Genomic DNA, 25,767 nt, shown 5'->3' on the forward strand with positions numbered 1-25,767 from the left:
TGATACGCAGGTGGGTTTTCACTGCTCCATATTCGGCTGTTGTGACTATTGACATAACCATCCAAGTGGAACCAAGCCTCGTCACTAAAATAAACACGATCCAACACCTCAATTCCGTTTTCATCAACAAAAGAACGAAACCAACGACAATACCGTGCACGTTTTTCATGGCTAGGTCCTTTCAGATCCTGAACGACACCAATACGGTAATTATGCAATTGTAACTTCTTTGTAGCCCTGAAAACAGTAGTTGGTGGCAGTCCGGTTTGAGAAGATAACTTCCTAAGCGATTTTCTTAGTGAGCGGGTTAAACGTTCATTCAGATCATCCAGAACGTTCGCAGTTAACAGCGATGGCCGGCCTGGACTCTTTTTGTCCTCCACACTCCCAGTCTCACGAAATTTCTCAATTATACGCGATATTGTTGACTTGTTGGGGACATAGTCATAGTATATTAATGTATGTAAGGTGGCACCTAGACTTAAAGCCCATCTCCACCGTATGATCAATATCAAGCGGAACATCTACCAATAGCAGAAGAAAAAAAAGAAAAAAAAAATTGTTGGGGACAAACGACCGAGGAAATTATCTGAAACTCGTCTTGCACACGTTTATAAGATTCATACGCGAAGTAAGACTCCACAATAAGCACACGCTCATTCTTGGAAAACGACATGGCCGACACGACACAACACAACGGACTGGATTCCTGACCGAGACTAATGCATGTCACGGTCATTCAACTGCTTACCGCGGGTAACCTTGGGTGCAGTGCTGCCACCTACACTTCAAACTTGACATAACATTTGCCTGCCCGTAATTCTACCTTCTTCATTTTAGCGTTGTATCCTTTATGAAACATCCCGTACAATTACAGAAAAATTTTCGAATGACTCTGTCCAACTGGTCATTTAAGCAGAGTTTGATTCTGCTTGCTTAGAACAAATAATTGAAGCTGTTATAACATAAGACTAATATCACTACCTCAGATATATTGTTTCCGAGTGACTATATTAATATCACGTTACAAAAAAGAAGTAAATAAATAACCCCGGGGGCTCACATCTGGTGAGTATGGGCTTGGCACACCCAGGGTCCTGAGCTGGATATCATCATTCTTCCCTTTCTTGGTGATTCCCTTCTACTTTTGTCTCTCTCTCTCTCTCTCTCTCTCTCAGGGCTACTCGGGAACTTTTTTTTTTTCCTGGTGCAGCATAAGCCTCAGGCTTCCTTGCATCATATGGATAATAATAATAATAATAATAATAATAATAAGAGTATGTTCCATTTACTCCGGCATGATCACAAAAATCAGACTACTAGTTATTTCAACACGAATATTACATTATCATTCATCGTATTTAGCGGTAATGTGGGCTCGTGACCATGATCAACTAAAAAGCGTGTACTAAAAGCACTCGATCAGCTACATCAGGCTGCACATGAGTAATACACTTTCGATAAAATTAACAGAACATGTGGTGGAACTCGTGCAGCTTGCGATGAAGCGGGACAAAATTCGGTATGGTGGTGTACTACCGAATGACACTGAAATGAGGAGACAGCGAGAAACTTCGGACAGGTATAAGGGACATTTACAGGTGTTGTATAAGAATTATCAAAAATGTCACATTACAGAAGTCGATACAACATGCTCGAAAATATGGTCACATGACACCAGTACGGCGTATGGTCCCCTCCAACGATTAAACAGGCCTGACAGCGGTGAACCATGTTCGATATAAGGGTGGCTATAAGATTCTGTGGCAAAAACTCCTTATTCCACCATCTCAGACCTTAGCTCACCAAGTGACCGAGGAGTTGGCTGTCGGTGTGCAATGGACGCCGAAGGGCGTCCCACACATGCTCGATTGGATTTAAGTCTGATAATCGTTCTGGCCACGGCAGTAGCTGGATATCTTCAGTTTCAAGATATTTCTCCACCACGTGAGCTCTATGTGCAGAGGCGTTGTCGTGCATGAAAAGAAAATCTGGGACAACTGCACTCATAAAAAGTCGCACATAGGATTCGAGGATCTGTTCTTGGTACCTCTGCGCAGTTACGGTACCCCTATCAAAAAAATGTAAGAGAGTTTATCATTATTTTTAATTTATCATTATTCCGGCCGTTTATCATTATTCCGTCCCTCACGAAACACCGCCTCCACCGTAAGTGACCCTTTCTCTCACGTTGGTGGGATTGTACCGAATTCCTCCTTGTATCCGGATGACAAAGTCTAGAAATTGTTTGTAGGCTTAAACAGGTCTCATCAGAGAACAAAACTGTACCCCCATTTGTCAGGACCCCACGTCACATGTTTATGGTACCAGTTTCAACGAGCTCTGCTGTGGTTTGGGTTTAATAGAATTCAAAACACTGGCTTCCTTGCGCAGATTTCACTTTAATTGAACCTTCGTAACACAGTCCGGTTGGAAATGTTTTCACCTGTGGCCGCAGCAACCTCAAGAGACAGTTGATGAAAGAACATCGTAGGGTTGCATCTGCTATTAGAGCCAGATAGAGGTCTGTTCTGGTTGACGCAGCCCTCGAGCCTTCTTGGCCAGCTCTTCTTGTAATGGTTCCTGTCTCCTGAAATTGCTTCCACAGTGACGACACGACACTGCGTGACACATTAAGCCAACGTACAACCTCCGTCTACCAATGCCCGGGATTCAAGTCGTCCGACGGCCCGCCATCTCAAAATCATCTAAACGACGATGACCTGCCATCCTGAGTACTGGAGATGTGGCTATCCCACTGAGCATGCCAAAAAAAGGAAATGAAGTGATGTAGTCGCAACCCGTGTTTTTATAGGCATGAATAATTTGCATAATGTGTTGCTCTGTAGGTGGAAGAACGATTAATATTGGATACTCGGAATGTTCATGCCAGGATTCCTATTATATATTTGCCTTCGGTATCACTGTTCACAATAAAATATTCATGAAAAACATTTTGTTCTGTTAATTTTGTGGAGCAGCGCAATTAGTATATTTTGGGGTAATATTTCAGGTAGCATAATTTCTCTGTTATGCTATTGTAGCTTCCCAAAGGCAAGTCGTTAAATTTGAGAATTTATGCATATTATATGAAGTGGGTTCCCAATGTCTTCCAAGCTTGTTGTATAAAGCTGTAACCATACGTGTTCGGGGCAGTTTTACTTGTTTGCAGAACAGAAAAGAAAAAAAAAACGGAATAACACGGAAGAAAACTGCCGTTCTTCAAGCCCACCTAAAGTTCTCAAATTGAAAAATGTTGATTTGCTCGTATCCAGCCAGTTCTTAAGAAGGATGGCAAATCCCTCACATCCAATTATCATCCCTCTGCTCTATCCAAAGTAATTGAGAAATCCATTAACCACCAACTCCTAAACTATCGCGAAACTTTCCATCTCAATGATCGTCAGTCTTTCCATTGGTGCCATACTGGCTTACTTTATCCATCTATGGGCAAATTCAATGGAAAAGTTTGGTGAAACTCAAGCAGTCGGCTCCAATTCCAATTTTTGATTGTGTTTGGGACAAAGCTTCCATCTTTATGATTGCCATCTGTTTTTTGCAATTGAGAATTGAGTTCTCTCTGACTGCTCGCTACTGTAATGGTAGATGGCACTCTGTCTTCTAATTTCTCCATTAATAATGGTGTTCTCCAAGGTTCAGTTCTTTCTCCCACTCTTTTCATCTTGTATATTAACGACATTCTTTCACTGATTATAAATCGTGTGCATAGTTTTGCTGACGATAACACATTGCATTCCCAAGTTTAATCCTTATTCTCTATCACTATTAATTCCTTAAATGCCGATCTCCAGCATTGAAATTATCTAAGTTATCTTGACCCAATTGAAAAATTGAGGCAAGATAAACTAGATAATTTCAATCCTCCCAAAACTCACTCCTGTCTTAAATAACTATCTCTCAAAAAGAAATCTACTGCTCCTATGCTTATTTTATTTTTGATCACACTCAGGGTTCTAGAGAAGATCGCATATATCTATCAAGGATTACTCTGGCCTCTACCTAATCTGTATTGACATAAGACAATGAATATTTCTTCCTCTGAACCTAAAAAACTGGATTTTATCTTTCGCTACCCACTCGCTCTGTAAAAATCTGAAATCCTCTCTACGGTTATGGAAGCACTACACATCTGGTGTGGTGCCATCATAAGTTCTCTCAAGTTTCTGGACTCCATTTAAAAGAGAATATTTGGGTTAATGAATGACCCATCTTTAACAAAGTCTCTCCACCCTCTGTCTCATAGACGTCCTGTTTTTGCTGCATGCCTTTTCTATAGATACTTCTATGGCACTGTTCTTCTGAATTGGATTCTGTAATTCCCCCCTTTCTCTTCAAAGTCAATCGGGACAAGAGCCACAGCCAGTCAACATCCATTTACTGTCCAACTTCAAACTCACAGAACCAACTTTTCTTCTTCCTCGTTTATCACTTCAACGTCCGTTTTCTGGAACGACCTTCCTTTACACGTATTTCTTATATTTTCTGAAATTACAGTCTGCAGAAATTCAATCTAATGTCAACAAGTAACTTATGTCTACTCAGCCCCCGAAGTACTATAAGGTATGAGGCTGAGAAGCCACATACCCTATTTTTTGGGAGTTTTCGTAAAAAAAAATCCATGCGGGTAGTAGAGATAACTAAAAAAACACTAAGAGAAAGTTAAACGCGAGGAAATCAGAAAACAATGTAAAACATTAATGAATGGATATACTGTAGAATATATATGGAAAAGGTGGGGACATATAAATATGATGGGTGATGAGAGGTGGGCAAAAATAGTAAATTGGAAATTCATCACCAAGCAAAGTAGAGGAAGACCAAGAAGAAGTGGAAAGATCTTCAAGAGGAGTGTTTCCATTTACAATGGGTTTCCTCAGCCTGCAAGTTATTTTAGGAATTTTCTCGCCATAAAGTGCGGTTCAAGGTGTCTTGGTCAGTTAAACCTAGGGCTGTGATGCACTCCTGTACTCCATCCATCCATGTCCTCCTAGGTCTTCCTCTTCTTCTTTCTGAAGGTATCCATTCCAAGATAGCCTTTGGATATCTAATTTCTTGCATTCGTTTTTCATGTCCATACCATATTAAACGCTTTTCTTAGTATCAATAATATTCTTTTTCACTTCAATTTTTTCTCTCTCTCTCTCTCTCTCTCTCTCTCTCTCTTATGTCTTCATTCCGTTTCTGTCTCTTCTAGAAATTCTTGCTGAGCGTCTCCAAAAATCCATTTCTGTGGAGAGCAATTTGTTTTTCCCTCACCTATTCAACGTCCAGGTTTTTGGTTCCATACAATAAAAGACTTTGTACAATCGTTTGAAATATAAGTTTCTTTGTTTAATTTAGAATATTTCTGCTCCATAGAACAGAGTTTAACATGCCGATAGCCTTTCTGTTCTGCCGTCTGCAATTCTCTTATTGATCTCTGCTTGGGATGATCCGCCAATTTGTAAGATTGGTCACAAATATTTGAATTGATCGACTTGTTTGATTTTAAAACCTTCAATATTCAGAATGTGTCCCGATCCTGAAGACGACATTTCAGTCTTGCTAAAATTGATTTTTAGACACCATCGTTTATATTCCTCAAACAATTTGCGGCATGCATAGTCTGCATCTTCTAAGTCTTGTGCTATCACCATCTGATCGTCTTCAAAAAGTAAATTGTGAATATAGATGTTCTTATTGATCGGCAATCCCACTTTACTGCATTTTTGACAAGGGTCTTAAGCAGATATCGATATAAATTTTGAAAAGTGTTTGTGACATGCAACAACCTTGTAATACGCCTTTTGAAGTGTGGAATTCAGGTAACAAAGCTTGTCCCATGTTAATTCTGCATCTGCATATTATTCCTGTAAATTGACTTAATAATGTTAATCAACTGTCCACCAATATGTGCCTCTTTCAGTGTTTCTCATAAGAGCTCTCTCTTGGAACACTGCCAGGTGCTTTTTCAAAATCAATGAAAATCATAAAGATTTCTTTTCCTTTCGATTGACATTTTTCAAGGATCTGTCATACTGTTGAGATTTGGTCTATACATGACCTCCCGGCTGAAAAGCCACTTTGTTGTTCTAACACCTTAATTCGGGCTTCTAAATGGTTCCTGATCCATTTTCCAAGAATCTTTAATAGCAGGTACAGAACGCATATTCCTCTGTAATTTGAACAGCTTTTCCGATCGGCCTTCTTATAAATTGATGTATTATATATCCTGTTGTCATTTCTTTCGGTATTGCTTCTCCTCTCAGTATACCACTTAACAGTTTTTGTATCAAAACAGCCACTCTTCATCCGTATTTCAGAAGTTCCATATAAACTCCTTAGGGTCCAGGTGATTTGCCATTCCTTCCCTCCTTTAGTAAGAGTTCCACTTCCCTAACAGAAACTTTTAAGCCCGAGTCTTCCACACCGAAATCCTCCATCATTTTGAATTCTTCACGGTCTTCTTTTAAAAGTCCTTCATAGTACCTCATCCAATCTTTCAAAGGTATTAATTGCAAACCAGTGTTGTGTTTATTCTGTTTTCTCAAGTGTTTAAGGACCTTTCACGATTCCGCTGATCGCTCGAAACCCAATTTGCTATAACAGTCACACTTCCTTTCCCATTCTTCATTTTTTGCTTCTACTACCAACCGATTGCCTATTTTCTTCTTTTCAACATAAATGTCCCCATATGCATCGTTCCTTTCACCCAGCCATTTCGATTATGCAAGTTTCTTTTCCTCTACAGCAGCTCTTACTTTCTCTTTAATCCAGGTCTTTTTTGGTCCTTGGCTCTTCTTTTTAACTAGGCTTTCATGAGCCTTTTTTTTACAATATTTTTTACATATTCGTAAATTTCTTCAGTATTACCTTCTATCTCTATGTTAATCGCAGCACCCAATCTCCAGGTGAAGTTGTTTCCAATGCTGTCATCCTTAAGTAGTTCAACATTAAATTGATCTACTTGTAGCATTTCTCCTTCACTTCAGTTGGTTGTTCGCTCTTATTTTCTTAATCCAGTTCCACCTCAGTGTTGTTTTAACAAGAAAATGGTCAGATCCACATTCGGCTCCTCTATAAACTCTGACATCTTTCAATACGTATGTCGAATGTTTTGAAACAATGTAATCTGTAACTGATCTAATTTGTCTTGTCTTCTGCGGGTCACCGGGACACGCAACCCCCACCTACCGGGTGGAGTATACCATCGGGAGGCGCCTCCGTAGCCAGGTGGGAAGGAGCAGCAGTGCGTAGCACACGCTTCTTGATTAGACCGGGGTTCGAGCCCGTCACCACCAAATACGGAGGATGCGGAAAGGTCAGGGAATGACCATCGTATTTCCCGGAGCAATATGGCCTTAGTTGCTAATGCTCCTAAAAACCATATAACAAACAAACAAACATACCATCGGGGGGAAAGATATGGAAAGATGATGATATTAACTAACACAACAAGCAGCATGCTTAATAGGAAAAGAAGAATTTTTACAGTGAACAGTGATGATCTTTCTTCAATTCTTTCTAGCAAAGCATTTCTTTTTATAATAAAACAAATTATTTTTAAGGAATAATCTCGGGTATAAAGACGCCTCTTGACATGTACCTCTGCGAATACAGTTATACGCTTATTGAATACAGAGAGGGCCAATAGATGGCGCTAATTAAGCAGAACTGCGAATATTACCCACTACTCTCGTGAGTGATCGCAATTACAGCGAGGATCAATAGATGGCGCTAATGAAGCTAAAACTCCTGTATACGAGTAGTGTGCTGTACCTAAGCGGAACTGTCATGAGTGTTAAGCACAGCACAGTACTGTACTGTACGTAACAAGCACTCCCACGAATGCTAAACACTTTTGTAAAGTGGTTTTAAGCTGTCTAAAATGGCTCGCATCTCACTTTAGTCCAATTTCAAAACTGTAACGAAGCATGGACTTTGACATTCAGTTCTTATCAGAACAGAAGACTTTTCGTGCTCGACCCGAGACTTTTACAGAATTTAATCCTGTAAAAGTCTCGGGTCGAGCACGAATGTACCCTTGTTTATTGTACATTGTGTTCCTCGCACCTTAGTCTGTATTCACACCCTTCTGGCACAGAGCCGTCCAGGGGTGACCCAAGGTTTTTTGGGAAATAAACTGATTTTAATAATAATAAAAAAGAAGGGTAATTTATTTTCGAAATTGGCAAGAAAGAAACCAAATTTGAATTTTAATTTATAACTGCAGTATCAAATAATATATATAATGATTTGATGCAATAAATTCTGCTGCGGTTTATAAATATGTAGAAGTAATATATTATAGATGTTTAATCATACATTTCGATTCTTTCAATGAGATTTGGGCTATAGCAAAGGCACGTACAATCTGGACCAATTGACAGCTCGAATCCTTCTTTATCTTCTTGTTTAAAACTTAAAATATGTCGAATCCATTCTTCCACATCAAGGTTTTTTGCGTTAAGGGTTTGGCAAATGTTCTTTTACTTGCAGAAATTCTCTGCTACATAAAATCTTGAATAATTTGTGCCTTAATGCGTTAAAATCTGTACGCGCACACCGACAAGCGTCAAACGAAACTTGTAAGGCATGTCGCGTGAATAGTTATAACACTCGCGTGCTTTTAAATAGCATGGGCAAAGACATTCACGACATTGGCGCACCTAGATCTTTTGATGGGGGACTTATGTTGTTGTGGTGGTGGTGGTGGTTTGAGGCGCATCAGCGACTTAGAACATTGCGCCACGTGTATTATACCTGCACAGGTGCGTATTCAAGAATCAATTTGTACGTTATGCAGATCAAAAAACCCGAAATGACTTAGGGCGAGGTTCCGTTCTACATTGTAACTTTTATAATCGTTAACCCGTGACAGTGCAATTATAAAATATAAGCGTAAAGTTTTTGATATGGGCTTTAGATCCCTCCACTCCCGTGGGTGCGCTATGAACCACAATGGTATTCTTAATACTGATTACATGCACTCTCGTGCAATAAACATAAGCCATAAGGGATAACCAGAAAACAAAGCAACTAAAATAGGGAGGAAGGGTAAAATATTTCTTGAAAACGTGTTCATAATAAGTATTTCAATTTCACGCTTTATTCAAGCTTGATTCAATTCAGGAAAGATCGAACTTCTGGACTGCTGAAAGTCATTTTTATCTTTGCTTTATATATACAGAATGAACATACCCATTCCCGAATCAAAATTTGAGTAAGTACTAGTGGAACTATCTAAAACAGATGCATTCGAATAAATACAATCCAGAAAAGCTTCCTCATTGGCCGGGGAGGGTAGAGGGGGAGGTCTTATCAATACCAAAACGTGCTCAGCAACCACAATGACCAATTGTTTGATTTATGATTCATATTTAAAAATCATCTGTTAAGATTAACGAAACTTTTTGTAACATATACTCGCGGAATGCAGCTCCTTAATCAATGTAGAGTAAGAACTTGAACAGGAGGAGGAGTAATCAAATTGATTACGATGAAAAAAAAAAAAGTTTAGATTGTGTAAAACGCGCGGAAATAGCCTCTACATTATCTTGAATTAATTTAGAAGAACAGATCAAAGAAAAATGTGCCAAATACGTAAGTAATACGCCCTCATCAGAATTGATTTTCTTTGCAGTTGAGATAATCTTAAAACCTAAATAACCAGAGAAATCAGACACATGGCATAAATCAAATAACCAAATTTCACAAATTACATTAAATCCAGAATTATATAGAACAGAAATATTTCTTAACCATTCCAATTTATTCTTAATGCTGCCAGCATTTTGGTTTTAAAAAAATTTAAGATCCACTACTGACTCATATGTTTGATAGAACATACAGCACGATATTCACGGAATGGAAAATTCATTTTAAAAAAAGGTTTTGTAGACCCTCTCTTAACCCTTCTTCTTTTCAAAATTCTAGAAGATTTTAGTTAAATAGAATGAGAGAAGGTAAATCAGGGTACAACCAACTTTCTTGACGCGCCACCTATTCTGTCAAAGCTATTTAATAGATGCGTTCGTTTCAGATACAAAATAAAAAGTGAAGGGAATCTTCTTAGCTTCCAGACAAGACGGATGAAGTTAAGATGCGTGGGACACTGGTATTTGAGGAGGAAAAAAAGAAATTTATAATGATCGACGCAACTTTTGTGAAATGTAAAGTGTCATCCCTATTCTTGATACCCAGCTAAACGAATTCGCATAATCGGTACAGAGTACAGAAAATTGTACAATGAAACTAGCATTAAAATGTGCAAATTTGAAATGCTCACCTCATTAGGAGTGTAGGTGGTCAAGAGCGTGTCGACGTCATTCTCTTTTCTCCAAATCAGGTGCTAAATAATTAAAATAAATGTCAATGAGCGGATACAAAACAATCACAGTATTCTTTGAAATAGATTATTCGATAAAACAAAAGCAGTAAATTTGTATAATGAGAAGTAGAATCCGTAATATCGAAGATAAATTAGAGTGCAGTCCAAATGCAAATAACAGTATTGTATATTGAAATAATTAATAATAAATAAAACTTACTTTACGCAGCATATCTTCCGCTTTCTTTAAGTTAAAGTCCCTTGCTGAGAAAAGAGAGAAATAAACAAGCATTGTAAATATTAGATTTTGGATTATTCCATCTTACTCTTTAGGTTCTAATCTTTCTGTTAGTATAAAAGTGTACTTATGGACACAAAGTGAGCATTTCTACTCGTATACCGGTTCTCGAAAGCTAAGGAACAAATACAAAATTGTGAATACATTTTAATATAAGTAGAACGAAATAGTCTTCATTTATGAAACAAAACAAAAAAAACTGTTTCTTGTATTCTGTGTATCTTGTGAACTCCTCTGACCGTTTAGTCGTCCCGGAGTATAAACAGAAAATTTATTAAATTGTTCAATTTCTGTCTGATCCATAAAGAAAGTCGTGAGCCAACCTCAACGCCGCGGAGAGATGCATTTGAAGATGGATTAATGGAGTGGACTGCAATCATTGTTCACAGCCGCGAAGACCTCTACGTGTTCTTAAGTGAACTCTCGAGGCGGTAAGTTATCGAAACAAGATCTTGATCCTTATGGTCCCCGTTTTGCAGAGCAACTGAGCTACACTTTCTTTTAATGGACCATAATGCACATCCTGAGAGCTATCTTCGTGAACTAATACCACCAGAAGGAGAATACCGCGGGTATAGAATGGTCAGCGAGATTATGATGTAATTATGATTTTATAATAGAATACAGTATTTCAAATTTTGACATCTTAGGGTGACATTTAGAATAATGAGAAGATATAGTTAAAAGGGATCAAAAATAAATGCAGTTTTGAGCCGAGTGGCTGTGCACTAAAGTTGCACGAGACAGTAGGAGACGGCAACGACCTGCAACTTGTAGGGGTCGTCGTTACAGAGCTTTTCCGGTTCAATTCTTAGTTCGTTGAAGACTTCTATCGTGTTTTCTGGAAATAGCGACTTAGGTTGTCCAGTTTTAAGTTGCTTTCAAGAGAATGTCTTGTTTCAGCATTCCTGGACAGATGAGAAAGAAAGATGAGTTGCGCGGGACAGATGAGAATGAAATAAACCGTCAATGCTGGCAGCGCCTAATCTTCCTGTTAGCAGTAGTGAAAATGTTTGTGTTAATTGTCTGTTCCAGGAAGGAATACCGAGATTGGAAAGTAGGGTGGCTCTGGAGATAGTAAATGGGTGATTCGAGATCTTGTTCGGCCATCTCAAGAGCCAGTATTCAATACTGAGGTAAGCTTTCAGGTTGCTGGTGGGCAGAGGACCAAATCTGTGGAACATACGGTGGGATGGGAAGTATACATTTCAAGATATACTGTAAGGACCCGTCCTTACATTAATTAATAAAAATGGTTAAATATTATGAGAATTTAACTGTAATACGAATAGTGGTTTTCTGGTAAAAACAACATGAGTTAAGTAGCGCTGGAATTCAAAAATACCTTCCAGTCACTCCTTGTGTAGTTGTAGCTTGTTTGTATGGAAGTTCTTTGACGAGTCAGTGAAAGTAATATACCATGACAAATCCCCATTAAGACAGAGGCAGATGCACCATAGTAAGGGCCAAGAGTGCTTAAGCTGACCCTCTTAAAGATTTCACGGTGAAACGCTATTAGAGGTGGGCGACGTCACCAGGTGTGCGCGCGTGAGGTCACGGGAGGAGCTGTGACGCTTCTCAGCTGACCGGAACTTCCGCCTCTCTTTCTAGATTGTTCTCGTATGTTCGAGGTCCACGGAAGTTGGGACACAAAGAGTAAGGAAGACCCGCCCACGGAAGAGGAGAGGAGACAAATGAGAACACAGGAAAAAGGATGTGCAGATCTCCTATTGGCCAGGAAGAAAATAGAGGGAACTTTGAGAGGGAGATTCAGAGAGAAGCTTTCGTGGCATTCTGGAAAAGTTTTCGTGGCATTCGGAAGAAGTTTTCGGGGGAGTCTGAAGAAGTTCACGGAGCGGTCTGGAGAATGAATTGAAGAAGTTGGAGAACGATACTAAGCAGAGCAGTAGTCTAATTTGGGTGACAGCTGCAGACCTGAGGTAGATGGAAGCAGTGATAGAAATTCTGCATATCCCGACAGCCAGTAGGAATGTTCACCTGTAAACATGGAAGCCGTAGTGAGGAAGAAGGAAGAATCACACCCTGAGAATTATATAGGCGAAGCCAGTCGAATGAGTGGTCGAACCATTGACCTACTCGAAAACCCCTCTATCCACGGAAGAAGAAATGCTGACCGATAAAGAGTATGCGACACTGATTGATTCCAGCCGTACAGTATCCGGTAGGGAAACACCGTAATCACCGAGATCCCCAAAACAGCGCCCCCGCATTCCAGTACCTGAATGACCGATATGACAGGAAGCCGAGCAGGGAGGAAAGTTCCAGGCCAAACACGTAAGTGCTAGAGAGTTTACCGACATAGGTGTGCTTAATTTATTAAGGAGAGGACTTTAGAATAAATAGATATTTATAGTTAAGGAGGGAGGTTTAAGTAATGAATATATGAATAAAAGTGTAAGGTATTTAAGACGGACGTAGCCTATAATTTGAAGTGAAGCTCCTCATATATATGCTTGCTGGAAGGAGAGATTATAATAGATAACTGAGAATTGTTTAAAGTTGGGAAAGGTTTTTATAATATGTATGAAATTAAAGGTTGAAATTTCAATTTATTATGAGTTGATTTGTGGAGAGTATTTCTGATTTGAGTAGGGGCTAATTAATAAGTTATATATAAAGGTATAGAGGATTAACTGTTCTGAAGGGTAATGTTAAATTGAATTGATTAATATTTCCTGTTGACCTGAATGCAGAAAGGGTGTCCAATTGAATAAATGCAATTTTTTTTACAAATTGGGACACGAACTCTGAAGGTTTTTGTGAGCCAGTTCATTGGCTGGTAGTTGTTGGTTTATTATACAGACTGTTCAGAAGAAGAGTGGGAGGAATCTATGTAAAGTGTATGACACGACCTATTGAAGTCCCTGTAAAGAACATGAAGAGACACCATGTCATAATGAATAATAATGTGTATTAGAATAGAATATCTGATGATGAAACAATTGAGTTTGAACAAGATATTTACACATATAAAGGTTAATGAATTAACAAGTCACCAGCCAAATATAGTTTGACCAAATACTATTGCTAATTTCTGTATGATATGTTAATAAACATTGTTTTATTTTACATTCAAGTGTTGGAGTCTGTCATTCCGAAACTCAGCCAATCCTGTGGAGAAATACTTAAAATAATTAAGGTCCCCTACGAGTCAGGTAATCTTCTGAGAACAAACAAGTCAGATGCTAAAGTGGGAGGATTGGACTACGGGGATATACATATAAAAAAGGGGACAAATTATAATAATTAAAATATAAAGAAATTTAGGGCAACCAAGAAAAACAATAATACCCACACCCCCCACAATAAAGAATAACCAAGAACAACAACCCCCACAATACTTTTTAACCAGATCTGGGTTTCTAATGCCGATGAACTCTTGTTTTGCAGCCCAGAGAACTGCATATGTTTTTGCTTTGATGTAATCAAAGTGTTCGGAGAATGTTATTAGAACTATAACTACATCACAGTTCTAATTTAAAAAAAAGAAAGTTTGATTTCGCTTTGTATTTACCCCTGACTTTTGAGCACCAGTGTATTCAAACGTCGCAGTATTGATTTTCGACTATTTCATGCATATTTCACTGAACGACCTCAAAACTGTCACGCTGACTGCACCAATTATGAATTTAGTATAATTTATTAGGAATATTCTCCCCTTTCTACAAGGTCATTTAAAGTACAGCTGGCAGTATCACCACATCGAGGGTTCAGTGTTTGTATGTATGCAGCACTGTTAAGGCATTACCAGCAACATGCCAGCCCAGACAGCATCTCAGTACAACTGTAGACTAGAGCGCAACTATCCCTATGCTTGTTGCGCGGGACAAATCTGGTAGATGCTGGAGTGTTGAGGGGATGGGATGGGGTGGAGGGAGGTTTTGCAAGTTACCGTAGCTAGGTCAGCTCGGAACACTGGAGTGGGGTTCTGCCCGCGGGGAAACAAGGGCTGGCAAGTAGTTCATTTTAATAAAATGTACATTTTTCATTAAAAAATTGCTTTTTTGGGTCTTTTGTCGTAGAATGTACATTATTAACACTACTGAAGTTAGTGGCAGTGACGTCAATGTAAAACTGGAGTGATTCTTTTGCGAGGTACTTCCAGCGATCCTGCGATTGCTGGAAGCGATGCTGTTTCGAACACTTTTGTTTTGTTTTGTAGTGCTCTTCGAATTTGGTTGGATCTCTAAAATGTCAAAAATTCTCGTTTCTTTGAATTTCAACTTGTGTCAAAAACATGTCACACGGAACTAAAAGAGTTGGACAGTTGAGGTCCACGGCTATATTGTTCTTAGAGAAAAAATCATTTCAATTGGCATAAATTTTGCTTCGAACTGGGACATGTTCAGTTTTTCTTTCAAAAGGCATTTCTAAATTCGGCAGGAGAGTCTTCTGCTAAAAAAAAAAAAAAAGGACGTCTGTTTTGGTGAGTCAGCTCGTTAATTGTAATAACATTATGTTATGAGTCCCAATTACGATAATTAATAACATTTTCTCATTTATTATATATACGTTCTAGAGGAGAAAATTTAAGCTAAATAAATATCGCTTAATAAAATGAACAGGGTATAAAGCTATATGTGATTAATATTTGAAGCTTGGAAATATTTTCTATTGACTACAAATAGGAGGAAAATAATAACGAAACTCACCTCGCAGCCAACGTAATAAAAAATGGTCGTCATGCCTGTGGGACAGAACATCTTTCATATTCATACGAAACTGCATATCGTGAAAACAATAAACAATGATAATTGAGAAGGTGAACTATTCCATAATGCGCGTGAACAAGAAATAAATTAATGAATAATTAACAAAATAGTTCGAATATACAAAACATCATTATCATAGAGCAGTGCGAGACATCGCATTTTACTGAATTAGTGTTTCATTAAGCAACAGGCGTGTTCTGCTTAAAGGAATTGCGAAATTTTCTGCAATTCCTTTAAACAGGTTAACAAACTTTTAGGACACACTCGGGGCTTATAAACCAACTTAAAGCTATTATTTTAAGAGTACCGAGATCGTCGTTCATATTGGTGTTGTGTATTTTGATGTACAAATGTGTTCAAATGGTGATATGAGTTGAAGAACCAGCAATAATTCTTGGGAAGATGCTCGTCAAGCTTATGCCTGTGCAGTGCAACGACTTCGTAGAGCGATGCCTTTGTTCGCCCATGCACCAATCGTACAGTCGTGAAACTGTGACGCAAGATTAAGTGAAAAGAACTTTTCTCTTTAGTTCTGAAACTGGTTGCAGGAAAAAAAAATTACTTCACTCAAGATTAGCATTTTTGCACAATATGAAAGCCATCGCTGCCACCCAACATACCGAATGCCCCGTTAAAGTGCGTCGCTTGTGAAGAGATACATCGAGAGAGAAAAAGAGACTTAAAAAGTTAATGGGAAAGAGTAATAAATATATAGTAATAACAGTTGTAATTAAACTGAACGGTTAAGTTCAGAAAACGTAAAAATATAGAATTTTATTAAGTGTTCTATAGAGTTACAATCTTAGTAATTGATTAAAAGATTTACTTTGCAATTCAGTTAATGGCAAAAAAATACAAGCCAGGAATTACACGGCGAAACGAACAGAAAGGGTTTTAGATGGTCAAGGATCGGATTAAAGAGGATTAAACAAGAAAAAGGGGAGGGGAAATGGGAGAACATTTTCGAGATATAAGGGACGTAGAAGCGGGAAAATAGAGCAGTTCTTAGGTGAATTTGGAGCGGTATTTTTTAGGGGGTTGTGGAAGCCGGATGGGATATGGAAAAGTGTAGGAGCAGCCGCGGAGAATTTCAGAGCCGTGGTCTTAGCTAGTAATGTGGGTTGAAGTTAAGTTAGAAGGGAAAGACAGGATCAACTTTCGAAATGTGGGTGAACGTCGGGTCCAAAAGGAAGTTTTCATAAAGTTATGAGGAACATTCTGGAAGCTTCAGAAATAAGAGGAAAGGTTGGAGATCCGGCTGATAAGAAGGGGAAAAGCATAAGAGGCTCAAGAAGATTCGTAATGGAAGAAATACCGCGCTTAGCAGACTGGTCCGTCCTGGCAAACAAAGAAGGGAACTGTAAGTAGAAATTTTTCTAAAGGACGTTCCTCTAACTACTGTCCTGAGGAATGATAATTTGCTAAAAAGAATCCCTTAAGAGGCAATCGATGTTCCTAAAAACCCTTGACTTTGTATAAAATACATAATTACAAATGGGGTAGATATTCAGAAATGGGCACCCCTTCCAGGCTGCTAGCGATACGGCCGTGATTGACGGGTGCTGACTCCGCCCAGTGTCACGTGATCTCCCTAACAGACGGAAACAGCTGGCATGGATGACACGCACAGCGTGCCAGCCGTGTCACGTACCTACCGGCCCTGGAAACACGAGGCAAGCTGAGGTTTTTCTAGGTTTACGAAACCCAATACGAAACCGATAAATTAAAAAAAAAAAAAACGAACTTTTCTATTAGTATTGTTCTCGGCTAAATAATTCAGGGGGGTGTGGGTGCTGGAGCCCCCACATAGACGGGGATCTGGGGGCGACCGCCCCCAGAAAAAAAAAAAAAAAAAGAATAATAAAGTAACACACCTCTGTGATTGGCTGATTACGATTGCGTAATCACATTTTGGTCAGTTCTTGATTTGTGCGGGTGCCTGTTGCTTGCTGCCGTGAAATCTCCTTTGTCACAGGAAACAGGGGCAAACACTAACGCGGCTATTTAACTATGGAATTTTTAAAATCAGCGTAAAATTTTTAAAAGCATAGTTAAATCGCTATAAGTAGCGAGAGAGAAAAAGGAATTTTTATAACTATGGAATTTTTAAAAGCTGTGAGCTTAGTGTATACAGCTGAAACAGAGGATTGAACGAGGACACCCGACCGATGAGGTAAGTGGTTTTTCTTTGTCTCAGTTCAAGTCTGATTGTTTTTCATAGAAATAGCATAGAAAAACGTGCATTTTTGTTTCATAAAATTTCTCCTTAAATTACCTTTTCGTTTTCTTCTTTTCAGCCTTTCTCATTGCCAATGCTTGTAAAATAGCATAGAAAAACGTGCATTTGTTTTTATGTTTTTCATAGAAACGTGCATTTATGTTTTTTTTTTTCAAACCGAAAAAGAAAAGGGGAAAAGGTAATTTTTTTAAATTACTTTTTCCCTTTTCTTTTTCCGTTTGAATTTTGTAGAAAAAACAAAAAAAAAAAAAAAAACAGCGGGGGTTAGGGGGCGGCAGCCCCCACCAAAAATTATTAAACAAAAAATTAGTGATCGCGAAAAACGTGCATGTTTGTAACTTGAACTTTTAAATTTATTGGATTTATCCTTTGTTTTCGGCCGCCATATTTGTTGCTGTCCCAAGTGCTATCCGCGTGTCACTTGACATCCACCGGGCGAGGAGAGGAGGGGGAACCAGTGAGTGGGCGGAGTCACAACCCGTCAGTCATTTCTTTCCCCCTCCTCTCCTCGCCGCCATTTTGAAAGGAGTACCCGTTTCTGAATCTCTACCAAAAATGGAATGAGTCTGAACTCTAGGAAGAAAGGTACTTTATGGTGATTGTAAGGGCGGTCTCTAGACCAAAAATGAATAGAAATTTTGTTGCGTGATGAATAGTAGCTTGGATTTACTACGAATAATCGCTTGTATTATTACAGTGTGATTAGCATACATAGAAATAGTACTGCATTGATAGAAATAGTACTGCATTGAATTTGATATTGTGAAACCCCATTAGTGTAAATCGCGTAATGAATGTTTTATTAAAAATTCCTTAACCATTACTAGTGTCTGGAGTGAGCCGTGTCACCCTACTTAGTTTTCTAACCGGATTTGGAACTTCCATTAGCAGTCAGAGGCCCTAAATCAAACACTGATTAAAGTAGGAAGGACTGGCTTTAGCTAGCTAAATTTTTAGCAATAGGTTTCAGCCTGAGAGAAAAAGAGAAGCCTACAATGTTATTCATACACATGGCTGGGTATGAATAACGTACAGTATTTGGATTCGCCATCATCTTGGCTGCGCATATTCTTCAGTCGGTTTGACTATTTGATTCTTTTCAAAAACTTTTAGAACAGTGTAATAAAATGCATTCAATCAGGTGGTGATTACTTTGAATAAAAATAACCATTTTTTGAGCTCCTTCAACTTTGTGTTCTTTTTATTGCACCACTTCAGGAACTTTATTGCCACACTTCGTATATTGGCATTAACAGCCCCCAAGTGTGTGTATAACCTTAATTGTATTATACGTGCAGGACTGTGTTCACGAGTCGAATTGCACGTTGTGCGGGATGGAAAAACCCGCACAACCTGCAATAGGGTTTTCCCATAAAAAAAACATGGAGAAAACCATACACCCTCCATCTAAGATTGGATAACTACAGCCTCCAATGAAGAGGACTTCAGAAATACATGCAGTCGTAGACATAATATATGCATCGGAATACAGCCAAAGTTGCCGACGTGCCTAAACTTTACAACAACATTACAGTGCAGATAAATGGTTAGAAAACAGTGGAATTATCGAAGCCAGTCGAGGGGAGCGGTATTCAATTAGAAAATCTGTAGTGGAACGAGTTGGAAAGAACTATTTCATTCAATATTATTTTCATAAATATGGTTAGCCAGTTAATCGTCTCTTTTTTTCCACCTTTCTCACTTACTCTGTGCAAATAGACTGCCGAATAATAAAAGGTTCCTTGACATGATTATTATTAACTATATATTAGTAATAATTTAGGCTTAATTATTTAAGAAAACTTCCTCAAAGACAAGTTCTTCAGCCCCCGTATCTCACTCGCATTAAATTTTATAACAGTTCCTACTTAAGAGGAAATCGTGAATGCAAGTTGCGCACGAGTTAAGTGATAACACATATGGCGTGATTGCTAATTATCAAGGACAAAACCAGGTTTTTCTTTGAAAAGATGATTTATTTTGAATGATATTATCACGTCATTCATGAATAAGCTGAATAGCGATAACGCAGGAGAATATTAATAACTTATAAAAAGGATCCGGCCATGAAATTTGAGTCTAAAGAAAACGAATAGAGTAACAGTGGAGAAAAAATGAAGAGTTAGAGAGAAGGATATGTCGAACTAGAAGGGAAATTAAAATGAGAGAGTCAAAAAACGCACTACATTTTCTTTATAACCCTCGCAGAAGATATTACAGTCATCGTGTATGGGTCACGAGGAGAATAAGACTTCGAGACTTCACTCGTATACATATCTAACATCAAATGTGGGGGGGGGGGGAAACATTATTTTATTGCTCGGAGAGCGCTGTTCTCATTGGCTGTATTCACAAGGTAATACGTCGGGCTTCAAGGCCGAATGACAATGTCAGGAAGACAGATTTTTCTGTTCGAACAGAAATTTCGTTAGGCTTGACCGCGTGACAAGAAGAAAATGGAGGAAATGCTAATAGAAAATTAAATTAGAAGTAAATAATAATAATCTGTTTTGAGCGTACAAGTAAGAATGTCCGAAAACAAATAACTTCAAGGACGTTTTTTTTTTTTTTTTTTCCGAAATTGCGTATTTTGTCCTTGAATGTCATCCTTAATTAGAATATACAGTGTAAGAAATTAAATTCTTCTTTATTCATCCGTAAGTACATCCTAAAACGATTTCCATCTTCTTCAAGTCCAGCAGTAAATGATGGAATTCGCCTTTTTTCTGTTCTCTTCCAGTTGATGTCGTGTATCCATTGCGTACTCTTTTGTGTTTTCGGCTATAAGAGAAGCGCATGCATTTTCTAAATCTTCTTGAAAATCTGAAGAGGAGGATGAACTGTGGCAATTCATTTCGCTTCAGCTTTCTTCAAAGAGTATACAACGTTACAGGTTGCCAGACGTACCCCTTTTGGAAGTATAATAAAATTTCCAAGATACCCTTTTTTGAACATTTGAAACAAGCAGAAATCATAAAACACCCTGTTGAGATGATTATTTAGGAAGAAAGAATTAACTGACGATAAAGTTGTTGAAATGCACCCTTAATTAAAGACTCAAATACGACATTTTATCCTATTTACAAAGAAGGTTTTAGAATATTCATATTACTTTGTAACCTCTTACATTCTACTTGACTTTTTTATTTCGTTGTAATGGTTTAAGGCTCGGGCAGCAAACTTTTCTTATTTAAAATTCCCAATATCAATATCGATTTGCTGTATGAAGAATATGTTCTGTTGAAATCATTCCTTAGAAATATTGAGACAAAAGACCTCAAAATTTTAAATGCGTACGAAGTACGTAATACAGAAAAAAAATATTAATTTTGTTTTTGCTTTGCCTCACTCAAATGCAATGAGTGAGCGAGTATTTCGCTCAATGTTTAACGCGTGGAAAAAGGATAGAAACAAATTAGCCCTAAAGAATGTTGAAGGAGAACTGTTGCAGAAAACCAATCGCAATATGTCATGCAAAGAATTTTACGCATTATGTACTAAAAAATGAAAAACTGTTAAAAAAAAAAATTCGCTCAAATGAAAAGTATTGCTAGGTAAATATTTTATTTTTGATAAAATAAATCAGGTTTATTGAATGTGTAATTGTAAACAATTATGTAAAACATTTGATGTTAATATTTATAAAAGTTTCCTTTAGTGTTTATAACTTTTGCAATAAAATTTTCCGAATTAAAGCACGGGCTATAATTCGGTTAATTTTATTTAAATTTGACTAATTTTGCATTCCACGAATTTGTAAAAATCAACAAAATATAGAAATAAAATGATTGTTATTAAAATTGTTCGGTTTTCTTAAGATATAATGCGAGTACCCCTAAACGAGGAATGAATACCCCAAACATAAGCACGAGTACCTCGAGATCAAATTTTTAATGTGTCCACCGTACGTTACAGTGACGAGGCTTCTTCTTCTTTTCGCAGTTTACACTAAACAGGGACCACAGAGTACTACTTTTATGACGAGATTCACGTGACGTGATAATAGTGTGTTTCTGCCCTAATAGTTTGCACACGTCATATGGAAGATGACCTCATGTTCCTGCAACGCTTTGTCAACGCAAGATTTAAAACCTACTGCGACAGGCGATCTTCTCACCCCCATGGCTACATTGTATCCATCCGCGAAATGGGTTTTTCGATAGAATAATGCTTCATGTTATAGGGCCAGAATTGTGCAGAACTGCTGGTTCTAGGAATGAAACTGCTGCGGTGACCTCTCCAGTCACTAGATCTCAGTCCAATTATACATCTGTGGAACGAGCTCTTTAGATAGAGATCCTCAACCATCCGATATGCAACAACTGTGGGAAGCAGTTGACGCAACGTGGACCTGCATCTCTATGGCACGCTTTCGATACTACTTTCAGTCCCTACCACGACGAATCCAGCATGTTGGAAGAAATGAAGAGAACCTACTCACTAATAGGTAGGTGTACTAAATAAGGCAGCCACTCAGTGTATATTGTGAATGCTTAAAACATTACTTTTAACACACGTCAACTGTCCCCAAAAGATCTATGCAAACTAATATGTTATATATCCTTATAAAACACAACATGCCGTAAATAATAATGCACAATTAATGAACGTGCTAGTTCTAGATGTTCAAGCACCCTTCGACAAGATTTCAGTTGACGCATTAACCTAATGCTTAGTAATTCCTGTGCGTCCTCAAAGTTGCTGAATCAAAGATTTCTCCTTTTCAAAAAACCACAAACTCAAATGAGACCTTGATCAGAGAGACTACCAGAAGGTAGTCTTCTGTTTTCTCCAATATGGTATTGGAGGGTCTTCAATATTTTGTATTAAAAGTTTAACCAGGATAGACTACAATATGTGGAAGTTAAAAATCAACTATTACGTCCACACATTCTGCATTCAGGGGGCCCCTCAGGAATCTAATCCTTTACTTTTCACAGTTTACATAAATCATAACCCATCAGTGTGTATTAATGAGAATATGAACTGTTTGATCTATGCTGATTACATAAAACGTTTTTAAACAGCAGCTAATAATGAAGACTGAGTCAATCTACAAGTTGCCATGAATACTTTTGATTGATTATATTCGCCATAAGTACGCCTACAGAACCACCTGCTTCAGGAGTGGCAAAACAGATGGACCGGTACCATCAAAGGAGAGATCATCCTTAAGTTTTTTCTGCAGACAAATAGACTATACCCGAAATCACCATCATGGTTCTTCCCAGGATTTCATACGTACTTAATAACAGGGCATGGCCCCTTCAATGCAAAGCTCGCTGGCTTCAGACTCACCGAAAACCCATATTGCACTTGTGGAGAGATAGAAGACTGTAACCATCTTATGTTTGACTGTCCCATCTACGAAGACCTAAGTGTATTCTGATTACAAAAGTGAGATATCTTCCAAGAGAGCAAGAATTTCTCCTCCTTGAACGGAGGAAGATTATAAAGCATTGTCACGATTCGCCCAGGACCTCTTTACGAGAAGGGTGCAAATTGCCATACGCTGAGGAAAAGAGGAAATGCCACCCGACCATGACAACCCAAAGACAAAACATATCACCAACCAGCATTTCTCCTCTTTAAACGAAAGAAGATTAAAACCGAAAATTTGATGACAGACTGCAAGTGCAACCTCAACAACCTGAACTGTAAGTATGAGACTTGTCCCAGGGTCATGACCCACAACCCTAGAAGTTAACATCTCTTTAGAAGAAGTAGAACTTAAATAGAAGACCTACCATGGACTTGACTTCATTGCAGCTCTGCTCCCAACACCACAGGAGATCCTATACCTGTGCTCTCTTGCACGGTACTTTCTTTCCACTTCCCTGGGGAGGAGAGGAGATGGTTTCACTGTCTCTTCCCCTCCTCGCCCTCCTTTTCCTCCTGGTGGGACATGGGCCTGCCCCACTGACCACTGGGGTCACCTCTATCGACCCCCTTACTTCCTCTTTCCTCCCCCAGTCTTCAGTCTCTCCCCCTACTCTGTTCACTTTCACAGTGTAACCCCACACAGTCTAAATTTAAATCTTTGACCTGGGGTCGCCTTCCCTATTGGCTCCATATTTCTGACTTTCCCCCCTGTCTTCAGTCTCCCCCCCCTACTCTGCCTAAACACCAGCGAATGCCCCATACAATGTCAAAATTTTAAAAAAATTGTCAAAATTCCAACTGCATACGAAAATTCCTTTCAGCCTAACTTTTCAGCGACTATTTTCCAATACTATTAAATTATGATTTATTTATTTTTTTTAGGTCCTTGTCACTGAAATCTCAGAAATTAGGTGGCAGGACCTGCCAGAGTAAATATCTAAATACTGGTGTACCTGGTCTGCTCCACGAGGCATAAGTGTGGACAACGTCGGGCCCCAGCAGGGATCTAGCGGCTAAATGGCCAGAAGAACAACGATACACGACACTACACTTACAAAATCCATACACCTAAATCTCTGGCCTTTACAGTGAACGGTTACAAATACAATGAAAGCAACGCGGAGATGGGGGAACCCCTGGTGCCGTTAAACACGAACACACTACACATCTTTCAGCTTTGAGAGACCCATACAGAATAGTTTTATCTATATAATATCAGTGTAAATACACTATAGTTAACCCATGGTATAATGTAGTGCAATACCGCTATCTCGTTGTGAAGGTGACCGCAATATGAGATACAATTAAAACGATACCTTTTACGCTACATACGTAGTTCAAATTTATGGGTTAACTATGATGTATTTACACCGATATTATATAGTTCATTATCAAAACCCATAAGGCCTTGTGCATTTCGTCTTCAAAGAATAGTTTTATATAAGTTTAAGTATCATTGGCAATGAGAGAGTTTAATTACAGATAGTAATGCTTAATTAAATCAATTGCGATCATGTTTTTTTTATGACAAATCATTCCAAATCATTGAAAAGTAAAGCAATTGTGTATTAGATCACGCATGTCGGAAACTGAGTGAGGTTGAAACATGGGCCTTTATCATTTTTGTCTGTTTTTAAGCTACGTTTACATCTAAACAGATGCATCATTAAAAGTCGGACAAATTTAAGGCTCAACGCAGCCAAACGTGAGAATGCAATATGTGTTTAACGCGCCAATATATTTTGCACGCCTTTCAGTGGACCTTGGTCTAAACCGGTTTACTGTTAAATGCAGTTAATTCATTGTGGAAATAATTTATTGAAAACCTTTTCTGGAATAAATAGAAATTTTCTGTTGACTGAAGAAGTTTTCTGAGAATCAAATCTTCTGTTGATCCTTTATTATATTGCCGCTTCATTTTGTTTTTTTTTTTTTTTTTTTTTTTGTTTTCATTTGAAAATAATTTTATTTCTTTTACAAAGTTTGCAAAAGAATTTCGGAATTGTATTCTTAGATCCTCGCCTAGGAAAGATCTTCGTTTTGCATAAATTAACAAGTATGGGCCGACAGTCACCAACCATACCTGCCGACACAAAATAAGGAAGCGGACCGAATATGTGAACGTTATTGTAAATACAGGGCGTCTCAAAAATATTGGTTGTTATTTGGTTTTTTAGGAGCATTAGCAACTAAGGCCATATTGCTCCGGGAATATGCGGTGGTCATTCCCTTGACCTTTCCGCATCCTCCATATTTGGTGGTGACGGGCTCGAACCCCGGTCTAATCAAGAAGCGTGTGCTACGCACTGCTGCTCCTTCCCACCTGGCTACGGAGACGCCAAAAATATTGGTACAAACGTTTAGGGGAGATAGGTAACAACTAAAGGAATGTGAATCGCATAGGAACCCATAAGCGGAAACGTCACCGTAAGTCGGTACACGGCGCTGTTTATCAGTTCAGCGAGAGGGAAAATTTCTGGTTTACTCATTCAATCAGTAGTCGCCGCACGAAGAGCATGCATCGATATACGAACTGTGAGCTGGCAGACATGCACCTAGTGTATGGATCAGCAAAGGGCCCACACGGTGTGCGCCCCCATGCGGCATAACATTGCTTCGCAATAAATGTGTGGTCAGGTATGGTTGGTGACTGTCGGCCCATACCTGTTACCATCCCGCATGAACTCCACTAAATATCGGATCTTTCTTGAACAAGTTCTACCAGGGTTACTTGACGATGTTCCAGCAAATGTGAGGCGCAATATTTGGTTTCAACATGACGGGG

At 38.6% G+C, this 25,767-nt stretch overlaps 1 protein-coding gene across 1 annotated transcript in view; it reads right to left on the reverse strand.

The window, feature by feature from the left end:
- The window catches only part of LOC150081807 (SEC14-like protein 2), an 89,216-nt gene that overhangs the window by 34,535 nt on the left and 28,914 nt on the right, over positions 1–25,767 (reverse strand). Inside the window, exons 3-5 of the mRNA XM_090379695.1 lie at positions 15,302–15,371; positions 10,551–10,594; positions 10,289–10,351 (exon numbers count right to left, since the gene is read on the reverse strand). Of these exons, the coding sequence (XP_090235821.1) occupies positions 10,289–10,351; positions 10,551–10,594; positions 15,302–15,371 (177 nt within the window). The remainder of the gene's footprint in view (positions 1–10,288; positions 10,352–10,550; positions 10,595–15,301; positions 15,372–25,767) is intronic.

Source organism: Mastigoproctus giganteus, chromosome 8 (assembly GCF_048544385.1).
Source record: "Mastigoproctus giganteus isolate SK-2022 chromosome 8, ASM4854438v1, whole genome shotgun sequence".
NCBI classification, from domain to species: domain Eukaryota; kingdom Metazoa; phylum Arthropoda; class Arachnida; order Uropygi; family Thelyphonidae; genus Mastigoproctus; species Mastigoproctus giganteus.